The sequence below is a fragment of the Pistacia vera genome, unplaced genomic scaffold, assembly GCF_008641045.1.
Source record: "Pistacia vera cultivar Batoury unplaced genomic scaffold, PisVer_v2 Contig979, whole genome shotgun sequence".
NCBI lineage: Eukaryota > Viridiplantae > Streptophyta > Magnoliopsida > Sapindales > Anacardiaceae > Pistacia > Pistacia vera.
Genome location: NW_022196866.1, coordinates 34,977 through 48,153, shown reverse-complemented (window position 1 = coordinate 48,153; position 13,177 = coordinate 34,977). Strand labels below are relative to the sequence as shown.

Sequence of the window (13,177 nt, the reverse complement as noted above, 5' to 3'; positions counted from 1 at the left end):
AGCGCTATGACAACTGAGTAAGAAAGACGAATCTCTTCCTTTATTCTTAATGAAACAAAATTTCCACTAACATTTGGGTGATTGAAATCAGGGAAGAAAGAGAAGATTTAATATCGAACAAGAAAATATTGCGCGACAAATTGCTAAATTGGAGGAGTCGTTGAAAAAGAAGAAGCAGGTAATAACAATGAGCATTAAGTTAATATATTGCTGGTTCGTTTATTCTCATGTAAATAACTGTAAGCTAGATTTTGCTTTTTGGAAAACAGGATGACAAAACTTTCAGCCTTTTGCGGAAAACTCTCGGTTCATTTCTTGACGATGCCTCGACGCAGGACTTCCGCCTGATGATTGAGATCTACTTCACCAATTGAGCGCTGAAGACATCCAACTCATAATTTTTTTTAATCTTTAAGAAAGAAGATTATAGTATATTGTCTCTGAGATACTTCGATGCATTTGCTCTAGCTACATGAAGTACGGACAAAGCATTTCATTCCTCTTTCTGCTATTATGGTTCACTTTCAAGGTGTGCCTTTTTCTCAAAATCCAAGTAACATTTTCAAACTCTCTCTCTCTCTCTCTCTCTACTTGCTTGAAACTCATGTGAAGACTGAAGAAAGAAACTTGGGTGTTGTTACAGAAACGTTTTTATTGTTTCACAGTCGTTAGTAGTTATAACTACAAGACAATACTATACGGTATCCTCTTCTCATTTGGAAACAAGGAAAAAAATATTTCAGCAAAATCAAATTTCAAGCATAAAATAAAAGCAGTCTACTTGGGAAACCAATGCACATTTTTCTTAAGCCAACTCTTTCTATAATTGGCCTCTTAGAGAAACTTCCCGATACTTTTTTTTTTTTTGTTTTTCACACAGTTTTGTTTTTCTCCATGAGTTGCGGATATGATTATACACGATTCAACTCTTGTTAATATAATTATGAATTGCATGTTTTTTTCCAAAATCTTCCAAGTCAATGAACGTAAGGTATGATTATACACGAAATGTGTATGATTGGTCATGATAATCATCACATGGGCAGCGGAATGGTTGTCAGTTCTTGATACATCACAACTAACAAAGAAAGAAAATTCATTAAAAAACAATCAAACTTGTGAAACACATGAAAAACATCACAAAGTTACTTTTGGCAATAATATTTCTGTACATTGATGTGCAAGAACTTCACATTCTGAAATAAACCGTTTTCAGTATGGTATCAAGAAGAGTCTTACTGGTTCAGCGGACCTTGCTGGGAGGGGTTGGTTGGGCCTGTTGTACAGACCAAGGGGGCCGCCTGTTTGATCCTGCATAAACAACATTTACATGGAGTTTTGTAATTTAGTTACATAAACACTATGAATAACATCCAGTCTGTAAATAGATAAAGAGAGTTTGTGATAACATAATTATCCAAAGAGACCAACGTATTTTGTTTCAAAATGTTTTTGTACAAAAGTACCGTTTAAGAAGAAAACTAGAGCATTTCATCTTCTATATTTATACCTTAAACACATTTTAGATATGAAACATATTACATTCTCTCATTATTCAAATAACATAGAGCAATTTAGAACAACTTTGCAATCGTTGAAGTAAACATCAGCATTCCCAGCACACTCAACATATCACCATAGTCTGTTCACTAAATGTGTAAGTTATCTTTGAAATAATTTTACAATGTAGAACAAGAGCCTCTCCCAAATTGAATGTCTTAGGATACTTGTGGTTGGCTGCAACCGTCTCACATTTATATGCCACCAGCTCTTACTTCTAATTGAGGTGCCATGAATAGCCTGTTTGTCTAGTAAACTTGGCAAGTTTGTCTATGTTGCTAGACAAATAAGATTAAAATTATAGAACGCAGAGTAATCCACATTATACACAAAATATAAACAGTTCACATACCCCAATTTCAGTAACAACATGACAAGAGGAACACCTAACCAGTGGAGTCCATACGGATACATCAACAACGCTGCACAACTTGCACACTTAACTTGCCCAACCTGGTGTGCTGAAAAGAAAGAAAGACTTATAATTTAACCATCTTACTCAGATAAGATTACAAGCAGAATAAATTTCAGCACATTGAAAATATGCTCACCATCATATCTGACAAGAAAATAAATGTCCATTCCTTGTAGATTGTATTCTACAATAGAATTAAGATTTTATTGATCATAAGCTTTAATTCAACTCAATGGTGCCCATGTTTTTTAAACTGCAACCTTATGTGAGATCACAGAATTGGGTAATACAAGGTTCTTCTCATCTAAGGTAGCAACTAGCAAGTGTCCCAAAGGCGAGGTGTGGAATTAATTAATGCATTACTAAAGAGATTAGCCTCGAAGCACACACTAAAAAGAATGAGGAGAGTCGGGGGAGCCATAGAGTCAGATGAAGAATGTAATATATAGCATGTACATCCAAATTTTGATGACTTCAGTTCCTCTTGAGAGGATATAAACATGGGTCTTGTGGAACAAACGTATCTAAGCTCTGTGACAAGTATTTCAGGGCTTCCATATCTCACCTAGTTGTATGGGCATTAATGTCTATGCGCCAGGTAACAATGGGTATTGATTTACAGCAATAAAGTTATAGGCTAAAATCCGTAATTTGTCAGATATAAATCTATAGTAAGTGCTCTTCATACACTAGGTAGTTGGCATGCTCAAAATATTTGAGGGTTTGGTAAAATGCTTGGAGGGAAAGATACAAAGATGAATCTACGAAAAACTTGGAATCCTCAGATATCCTTATCAATGATCAAATCACATAGTAACAGTTAATATATGAACAGTTGATCATAACGAAACTAATTATCAGTTTAATTACATGTCACATGTGGAAGAGAAGGGAAGAACCTTCTAGCACAAAGTTAATTGTCTGACAACATGAACATTTCACATGTTTAGCCCCTTGTGGATGTGTAAGCAAACGCCGGCAAGAACCACAAACCATTTGAGCCATTTCTGCATAAAATAATAAAATGCACAGCCAGAAGACCTTTAACAAACAAACTGATACTGTGAGACTAAGCTTGCATCAAGCACAAACATTCAATAGTAAGATATTGATTCATTAAAACCCTAACAATAAGTTTTAGGTTAGGCACATGTGGTAGCATTTCTTGCTGCATTTTGGCTAACATATAACACTTAAACTGACACACAGGTGATCGTATTATTCTGTTGGCAACAATAACGCTAAACGGAAAATTTTACTCTATAAATGGTCATCCAATTGCTGCTTTACTGGAAGCAAGGGTTTCGCGGAAGAGTTTCACATTACAACATATGGTCTCAAACCAAATATAGCTTCCTCTTGCACAATGTCACTAAGTCTTTAATAAATTTCACATTTTTCTTCAATGAATCTCATTAAAATGTTCTTACAAAATGTATTTAATTATCGCTCTTCAATTCCTTCTAAGTCAAGGGTTGCTACAATTTAAATTACTACTAGCATTAAGCAATCTAAAGTGTTGGGTACGAAGTGGGTAATTAAAAAATTTCAGAAACTTAATAGCAACTTCCAGCAACAGGTAATCACCGAATAATAAAACTCAAATGAATATATGCCTAGGTTCTAAAGGCTTTTGAATAATAAGAAATCTCTTTTGGGTTTTAAATGAAAAACAAAATCATAAAAAAATAACCAATTAAAATATCCATTGTAACATGGAAAAGTTGCAGTGAATAAATGGTTCCTGACCGGACGGCGGCGGCGGGGCGCTGTAGACGCTGGTGGAGGAATGGTTGTTGCCAGCCGGGTGGGGGCCCTCATCATCACTTCTTCTTCTGGTTTTTTTTTTTCCGTATTCTTTTTTCTCCTTCGTTCTCCATTCTCTGAGACTTCGAGTACAGGATGGAGATGTGTCAGTTTACCATTTTAAAATAAAAGTATAAATTTTTATTAATAATAATTAGTGAAAAAATGCAGAAAAATTATTCAATTTTAAGTTTGATAAAATTTTTGTTAGGTAAATTGAGGGGAAAAAAAGTAAAAAGACTTGAATGAATAACAGGTTAAGGGACGAATTTATCCATACTATAACTTTATTACTCCATACTTATAACTTTATTAACTATAAGGAGTTATTGCATGTTTCAGTTTTTTTTTTTTTTTTTTTTGTAGTAAACGATTTTTTCACCCAAATAATGGTTTAATGATGCTTTCCCATCCATGGACTTTTAACATACTACTTACTATTCAAATTTATATTCTGCTTTTTATGTCGGCATCGTTACGACCCCAAACCACCATCATTCTCTTCTTTGATCATCATTCGCCAGCAATCGAGTGATTAGGTTTACGCAACTGCTCATTCCAAGTCAAATTTTGATAAATCTCAATCTTCAAAATCTAACTTTTCATCACCAAAAGACTCATCAGCCTCCCCAAAAGCCCCAACAGCTTGGAACGAGTTTATTTTCTGCTCGTCATCACAATATAAATTTAGACAGTAAAATGGTATTTTAAAAGTCTATGAGTGAGAAAGTATCATTAAGTCATCATTTGAGTGGAAAAAAACCGTTTAACTCTTTTTTTTTTTTTTAATTGAGTACGTGACAAGGCTTGTGGCTTCATGGACAAGGACGGTTTTAATTTGAAGTAGTGCTACACCTACAACATTTTCTCACAAACTTTCTCTCATAACTTTGATATGACAACTCGTAATTGATAAGTTACAATTTATTAGGTGCGATCCGGGTGAGACCTATTATGAGTTGACCAATTATAAGATGCCACATCGGGATTATGAGAGAAAGTTTATGAGAAGAGCTCATGGTTGTAACATTTTTCTTTAATTTGAACTATACTTGTATTTTCGGTTTTTTTTGTTTTTTCAGAAAAGATTTTAAAAAATAAACGAAACGAAAATAATAAAAATACATAATTTAAAAGTTTGAACTAAATCTTTTTCTAAATAGTAATACTACATTTACAAAGTCCCCATACAAAGATATATGTACAAAGTGATGTGTCATACTATGATTGGACAATGAATTTGACTTTAGTTAAAAAGTTGACTTTACAAATTCACTCTCCCAATCATAGTATGACACCTCACTTTGTACACACATCTTTGTATAAGGACTTTGTAAGTGTAGTATTATTCTTTTCTAAACTCGCGCCACAAATCTATACTCTTTGTCAAGCTTCTCGCCATTTTGATCCTCATTTGTCACTCTCTCTGGCGCTTGAATTTAAAGAAACCACCAAAAATGTCCGCAGCGAAATCGATCTCCCGAAAACGAGGCTCAGCCTCAGTACTCACGAAGTCGGATTCGAATCACCGAGTCGTGGACGTGGACGATTTTGATCTCGATGTCTCCAGGTCTGTCTCTGATAAGGTATTAAAATTAGAGTGTCAGTGATGACGGTTTGCAATTCTGAACTGTTGATGAAATTGCAGTGACTTGAAAGGCATAATGTCGGCACTTCAGCTGATAAAAGAGAAAGCGCAAAATGACGATCGAAAGAAGAAAGAAGAAACAATTTCTAGGTAATTTTAGAAATTGTATGTGAATAGTAAATTAGTTTCATCTTCAAAAATTCTGTTTATGACATCTCGATCTCTACTTTATCCAATCAATTTCCTGAGATAGAAATTTATTTCACAACACCTGATTGTTTAATGATCATCGATGCTTTTCACATGATTTGATTATGAAACTAATTAATTTGATTCTCTTAACCAAGTGATTAGGATTGCTTTCCATATGGTTAAAATCGTTGTTATTTAGTTGACAGATTTGGTCTGAAATTGATAAATATGTATTCTAGTATTAAAATTACTTGATATAAGTTCTGAAATTATAGGCATTTGTACTGAAGGTACTTTCAAGTTATTGTAAAATTTGGTTTGACTTATAAACCACTTTTAAAGAGACTTGAAAAGGTACCTAAATTTCTTTCTTTAGTACGACAAAAAATTGTTTTGGATGAATGGATTTGTTTTCATTATCGCGTCATATATGTTGAACTCTTGCTCCTCATGTATCAAATCTTCCAATTATTGTGACTTTTAATTGCTTTTGGTTTCAGTGTGGCCGCTGAAGTCAGGTCTAAGATTGATGAATTGAAGTCAAAACTTGAGAAGGATAGGTAAATTTGATGAGTAGATTAAACATCTAATTCTTATTTGTGCGCGAAGTATGCTGTTTAAAAGTTCTTGTATTTTTCATTGTAGACAAGGTTTTGCTAAGGCACTTTCCAAGAACTCCAAAGAGGTCTGTGGTGAACAAAGAAGCTTGTTACAAGATTGCAGGAGATGGTTTTTAGATTTAGCATTTCTCTCTGGTTAAGTGTTAACGAATAGTTTTGTTTGGTTAAGTTATGTTGTTGCATTTTTTCAGTGCGAGAGTCGCTTAAAGCATGAGACTGCAAAGTTTCAAGAGGTTTATGAGAAATTCTGCAAGGAAAGAGATGCCCACCTCCAGGTCTTAAAAGGTACTGGCTGCTAGATTATTTGAAGCTTTTTGGTCTTATTTGTACCCATAAAGAAGGATTTAAACTCTAGAAACAGTTTACATGCTTTTCTTCTTTATCTGCTTTTGTTATTTTCATTAAAAGTTTAAAATTTCTCAAGAAATGATTCTATCTATTTGTGAAAGCAATCTGATTTGTCAACTTTTAGGACCATTTTGTGAGTCAAATACACCAAGTCTTCCTCACTAACCATATATTTAGTACTGTCTAGTAAGCACTATGGTACATAGCAACTTGAGTTTTTGGCTTCAGTTTTCGTGAAGCCACGAGGAGAATCAAGTACTCAGCATCCACAGTCACCTTTTTTCGCGGCTGATATTTGTTTGATAGCATTTGACATCAGTTCAGTCCTGACTTGTGCTTTTCGACAGATACTATTTCCAAATTTGAGGAAGACAAGGAAAGGCTGTTCACGCGCTATGAACAACTGAGTAAGAAAGACGAATCTCTTCCTTTATTCTTAATGAAACAAAATTTCCACTAACATTTGGGTGATTGAAATCAGGGAAGAAAGAGAAGAGTTTAATATCGGAACAAGAGAAATATTGCGCAGACAAAATTGCTAAATTGGAGGAGTCGTTGAAAAAGAAGAAGCAGGTAAATAACAATGAGCATTAAGTTAATATATTGCTGGTTCGTTTATTCTCATGTAAATAACTGTAAGCTAGATTTTGCTTTTTGGAAAACAGGATGACAAAACTTTCAGCCTTTTGCGGAAAACTCTCGGTTCATTTCTTGACGATGCCTCAGACGAGGACTTTCCGCCTGATGATTGAAGATCTACTTCACCAATTGAGCGCTGAAGACATCCAACTCATAATTTTTTTTTTAATCTTTAAGAAAGAAGATTATAGTATATTGTCTCTGAGATACTTCGATGCATTTGCTCTAGCATACATGAAGTACGGACAAAGCATTTCATTCCTCTTTCTGCTATTATGGTTCACTTTCAAGGTGTGCCTTTTTCTCAAAACCAAGAGGATCATTTTCAAAACTCTCTCTCTCTAGCTTGAAACTCATGTGAAGACTGAAGAAAGAAAAACTTGGGTATGTACAGAAACGTTTTTATTGTTTCAGTCGTTAGTAGTTTAACTACAAGACAAATACTATACGGTATCCTATCTCATTTGGAAACAAGGAAAAAAAATTTCAGCAAAATCAAATTTCAAGCAAAAATAAAAGCAACTCGGAAACCAATGCTCATTTTTTTAAACGCCAACTCTTTCTATAATGGCTCTTAGAGAAACTTCCCGAATACTTTTTTTTTTTTGAAGTTTTTCACACATGTTTTGTTCTCCATGAGTTGCAGATATGATTATACACGATTCAACTTTGTTAAATATAATTATGAATTGCATGTTTTTTCAAAATCTTCCAAGTCAATGAACGATAAGGTATGATTATACACGAAATGTGTATGATTGGTCATGATAATCATCACTGGGCAGCGGAATGGTTGGTCAGTTCTTGAACATCACAACTAACAAGAAAGAAAATTCATTAAAAAACAATCAAACTTGTGAAACACATGAAAAACATCACAAAGTTACTTTTGGCAATAAATTTCTGTACATTGATGGCAAGAACTTCACATTCTGAGAATAAACCGTTTCAGTATGGTATCAAGGAGAGTCTTACTGGTTCAGCGGACCTTGTGGGAGGGGTTGGTTGGCCGTGTGACAGACAAGGGGGGCGCCTGTTTTGATCCTGCATTAAACAACATTTACATGGAGTTTGTAATTTAGTTACATAAAACACTATGAAAACAATCCAGTCTGTAAATAGATAAAGAAGAGTTTGTGATAACATAATTATCCAAAGAGACCAACGTATTTTGTTTCAAAATGTTTTTGTACAAAAGTACCGTTAAGAAGAATAACTAAGAATTTCATCTTCTATATTATACCTTAAACACATTTTAGATATGAGACATATTACCTTCTCAATTATTCAATAAACAATAGAGCAAATTAGAACAACTTTGACAATTGTGAAGTAAAGCACAGCATTCCAAGCACACTCAACATATCACCATAGTCATGTTCACTAAATGTGTAAGTTATCTTGAATAATTTTACAATGTAGAACAAGAGCCTCTCCAAATTGAATGCGTTAGGATACTTGTGCTTGCTGGTGGCTGCAACCGTCTCACATTTATATGCCACCAGCTCTTACTTCTAATCGAGGTGCCATGAATAGCCTGTTGTCTAGTAAACTTGGCAGTTTGTCTAGTTGCTAGACAAATAAGATTAAAATTATAGAACGCAGAGTAATCCACAATTATACACAAAAAACAGTAAACAGTTCACATACCCAATTTCAGTAACAACTGGCAAGAGGAACACTAACCAGTGGGAGTTCCATCGGATACATCAACACACGCTGCACAACTGCACACTTAACTTGCCCAACCTGGTGTGCTGAAAAAAGAAAAGAAGAAAGACTTATAAGTTAAAATCTACTCAGATAAGATTACAAAGCAGATACAAATTTCAGCCACATTGACAATATGCTCACCATCAATATCTGACAAGAAAATAAATGTCCATTCAGTTGTGAGATTGTATTCTACAATAGAATATTAAGATTTTATTGATCATAAGCTTTAATTCAACTCAATGGTGCCCATGTTTTTTTAAACTGCACCCTTATGTGGAGATCACAGAATTGGGTAATACAAGGTTCTTCTCATCAAGGTAGCAACTAGCAAGTGTCCCAAAGGTGACGTGTGGAATTAATTAATGCATTACTAAAGAGATTAGCCTCGAAGCACAACTAAAAAAGAAATGAGGAGAGTCGGGGAGCCATAGGAGTCAGATGAAAGAATGTAAATATATAGCTCATGTACATCCAAAATTTGATGACTTCAGTTCCTCTTGAGAGGATATAAACATGGGTTGTGGAACAAACGTATCTAAGCTCTGTGACAAGTATTTCAGGGCTTCCATATCTCACCCTAGGTGTATGGGCAGTAATGTCTATGGCGCAGGTAAACAATGGGGATGATTTAACAGTAATAAAAGTTATAGGCTAAAAAAATGTATTGTCAGTATAAATCTGTAGTAAGTGCTCTTCATACACTAGGTAGTTGGCATGCTCAAAATATTTGAGGGTTTGGTAAAATGCTGGAGGGAAGAGATACAAAGATGAATCTACGAAAAAACTTGGAATCCTCAGATCATCTTATCAATGATCAAATCACATAGTAACAGTTAATATATGAACAGTTGATCATAACGCGAAACTAATTATCAGTTTAATTACATGTCATGTGGAAGAGAAGGGAAGAACCTTCTAGCACAAGTTAATTGTCTGACACATGAACATTCACATGTTAGCCCCTTGTGGATGTGTAAGCAAACGCCGGCAAGAACCACAAACCATTTGAGCCATTTCTGCAAATAAAATAATAAAATGCACCGCAGAAGACCTTTAACAAAACAAACTGATACTGTGAGACTAAGCTTGCATCTCGCACAAACATTCAATAGTAAGAGATATTGATTCAGTAAAACCTAACCAAATAAAGTTTTAGGTTAGGCACTGTGGTAGCATTTCTTGCTGCATTTTGGCTAACATATAACACTTAAACTGACACACAGGTGATCAGTAGTTCTGTTGGCAACAATAACGCTAAACGGAAATTTACTCTATAAAATGGTCATCCAATTGTGCTTTACTGGAAGCAAGGGTTTCGCGGAAGAGTTTCACATTAACAACTATGGTCTCAAACCAATATAGCTTCCTCTTGCACAATGTCACTAAGTCTTAATAAATTTCACATTTTCTTCAATGAATCTCATTAAAATGTTCTTACAAAATGTAATTAATTATCGCTCATTCAATTCCTTCTAAGTCAAGGGTTGCTACAATTTAATTACTACTAGCATTAAGCAATCTAAAAGGTGTGGGTACGAAGTGGGTAACATTAAAAAATTCAGAAACTTAATAGCAACTTCCAGCAACAGGTAATCACCGAATATAAAACTCAAATGAACTAATGCCTAGGTTCTAAAAGGCTTTTGAATAATAAAGAAAATGTCTTTTGGGTTTTAAATGAAAAACAAAATCATACAAAAATAACCAATTAAAAATATCCATGTAACATGGAAAAGTTGCAGTGAATAAAATGGTTCCTGACGGACGGCGGCGGCGGCGGCGCTGTAGACGCTGGTGAGGAATGGGGTTGTTGCCAGCGGGTGGGGGCCATTCATCATCTCTTCTCTTCTGGTTTTCCGTCGATTCTTTTCTCCTTCGTTCTCCATTCTCTGAGATTCGAGTACAAGGAGTGGAGATGTGTCAGTTACCAATTTTAAATAAAAGTAGTAAATTTTATTAATAATAATTAGTGAAAAAAGCGAGAAAAATATATTCAATTTTAAGTTTGATAAAATTTGTTAGGTAAATTGAGGGGAAAAAAAAGTAAAAAGACTTGAATGAATAACAGGTAAGGGACGAATTTATCCATACTTATAACTTTATTAACTATAAGGAGTTATTGCATGTTTCAGTTTTGTGTTTTTTTGTTATTTTTTTTTTTTTTAGTGATGTTACGATCAATATATATCTTATATCTATATAAAGTGGAACCCTCTGGTTGATTGACATGTTGGACTCATTTGTGGGGTTAGAATTGTTCCATTTGATATATTGGATTGACACGTTGAATGCGCGGTTTTAATGACCCCACTCAAATTCCAATCTTGACACGTTGGGTGTTGTATTAATTACTCATTGACATGTTGGATATGTATTAATAATAATTATATAAGTGTATTGCATTGGCATTCCAAATGTCTAACCATCTTGACACGTTGAATGTATATAATAACAATTATATAGCTACATTGTATTGGCATTTCAAAGGTCTAAATAAAAAGATATAAAGATTGGAGTCAGTCTCTTCAATTATGTTTTGTAGCTCTACAATTGCTCCATTTTGACACGTTGAAGTGTGGTTTAATGACCTCTACTAGAATTGCTAATAATAATTATATAGCTACCTGTTATTGCATTACAAATGTTTCTTTATTTAGTTGCTGTAATATTCTCTCTAGCTAGTAATTCTTTAAGAAATATATGACAAAATCCACTAAATAACTTTTGTAAACATATATACATAGAGGTATATAATGTAAAATCCGAAAGTTCTGATTTTAATTCATATAAGTATATACACAAAACAACTAATATACTTTAATAAGTACAAGATAATCTTGGACAGTGCCGCCAAACTCCTCTGCTTCTTGACGTCCCACCCGACCGTAAATCATCTAGTACCTGCAAAACAGTAAAATAACGGAGTGAGCACTAATTGCTCAGTAAGTAAACCAAACTGCACTATTATTTTTCTTCCGTTACTCATATTCTGACTTTCCTTTTCTCACTTTATTTTTTCTGATATTCTGCATTCTTTTCTGATATTCTGCATTCTTTTATGATATTCTGATTTGCTACTTACCAATGTGCAAAGACAATTAATAAAACTATACATCGTCGTGCACATAAGAAATGCTAAATCATGCAAGTAGCATAATATATATGCAGAATAATAAACTTTTCTGAGAAAAGAACTTTCTTTTCTTTTCTGTTTTCTGTCTCTTGTTTTGTATCTCTTTCTTTTCTTTTCTGTTTTCTGTCTCTTGTTTTGTATCTCTTTCTTTTCTTTTCTGTTTTGGTTTGCCGATCAGACTAGGTTGAGGCATGAATTTGGAACCCTGGCCATGTGAGTGTATACTAGGTACAGTCCTCATCTACATGCACTGCTGACAGACTTTACTAATTATGTTCTGCTATGCTGAGGCCGCTTACTGATGGCGGCATGCATGTAGGTATTTTCGCTAGGTACAGTCCTCATCCACATATACTGCTGACGGATTGTACAAATTCTTTTCTGCTATGTTGAGGCCGCTCACTGATGGCGGCGTGCATGTGGGAATTTTCTGCATCTCAACATAACATGCTGTAGAAAGAGAAATAGAAAGAGATACTATACACATTTCTAAATGAATTTCCAAGCTATGGAAATTCTATGCTTGCATTCTTTAGTAAATGAGAAAATATACATATTTTCATGTTAGTTTAAAAAGAATATATAAGCCATTTTCTTTCTTTCTTTTCTCATTCTTTGCTAACATTTTCTTTAATATTCTCATTTACCAAATCAAGGCTATATATACATAAATCATATGCATAATATATGTATGATCAAGCCCCTTTTTTGATATTCTTTCCATGTTCACATACACAAACTTGAAAACTCATTATGGCATAATGATATGTCATGACATATTCTACCATTCTCTACTATCACAAATGCCATGTCAAAGTAACACTTCAACATGCAATTCTTTTCTAACACTTTCATGTGCTATTCAAGAAGTAGTAAATGTTCAAGTAACTAGAACCAAACACTAAGGGTCATTTCTCTCATGGAACTAACATGACTAAGTGATATTCTAAATTTTGGCAAAACAAAATGCACTCTTGAATACTAAAAGTTACAATTGGTTAAGCCCAACATAATCTTTCTACTTCAATTCTTGCATTTCTCTAACCATTTCTTCAATAGGGTTTAGCCAACTCATGCATGCATTTTCTCTTTGGATTTTCATCAAACAATTCATATGCACATGCAACAAGCAAGTTGGCTACACTTCCATATCTCTCTAA

General features: G+C 34.1%; 1 protein-coding gene across 1 annotated transcript; it reads left to right on the top strand.

The window, feature by feature from the left end:
- The first annotated feature begins 5,196 nt into the window (after nucleotides 1-5,196).
- Nucleotides 5,197-7,372, top strand: LOC116121408. The gene is made up of 8 exons (XM_031407366.1): nucleotides 5,197-5,351; nucleotides 5,430-5,519; nucleotides 6,062-6,121; nucleotides 6,207-6,246; nucleotides 6,373-6,466; nucleotides 6,877-6,936; nucleotides 7,011-7,102; nucleotides 7,195-7,372. Exons 1-8 carry the CDS (start codon nucleotides 5,239-5,241, stop codon nucleotides 7,279-7,281), a joined length of 636 nt encoding a protein of 211 aa, XP_031263226.1. The 5' UTR covers nucleotides 5,197-5,238; the 3' UTR covers nucleotides 7,282-7,372.
- Nucleotides 7,373-13,177: the final 5,805 nt, after the last annotated feature.

Bases quoted from the DNA above. Each gene is read 5' to 3' on its own strand.
- LOC116121408 (XM_031407366.1), top strand. From the start codon at position 5,239: ATGTCCGCAGCGAAATCGATCTCCCGAAAACGAGGCTCAGCCTCAGTA. The intron at 6,467-6,876 runs GTACTGGCTGCT...GCTTTTCGACAG, and splicing joins CCACCTCCAGGTCTTAAAAG to ATACTATTTCCAAATTTGAG. The intron at 7,103-7,194 runs GTAAATAACAAT...TTTGGAAAACAG, and splicing joins CGTTGAAAAAGAAGAAGCAG to GATGACAAAACTTTCAGCCT.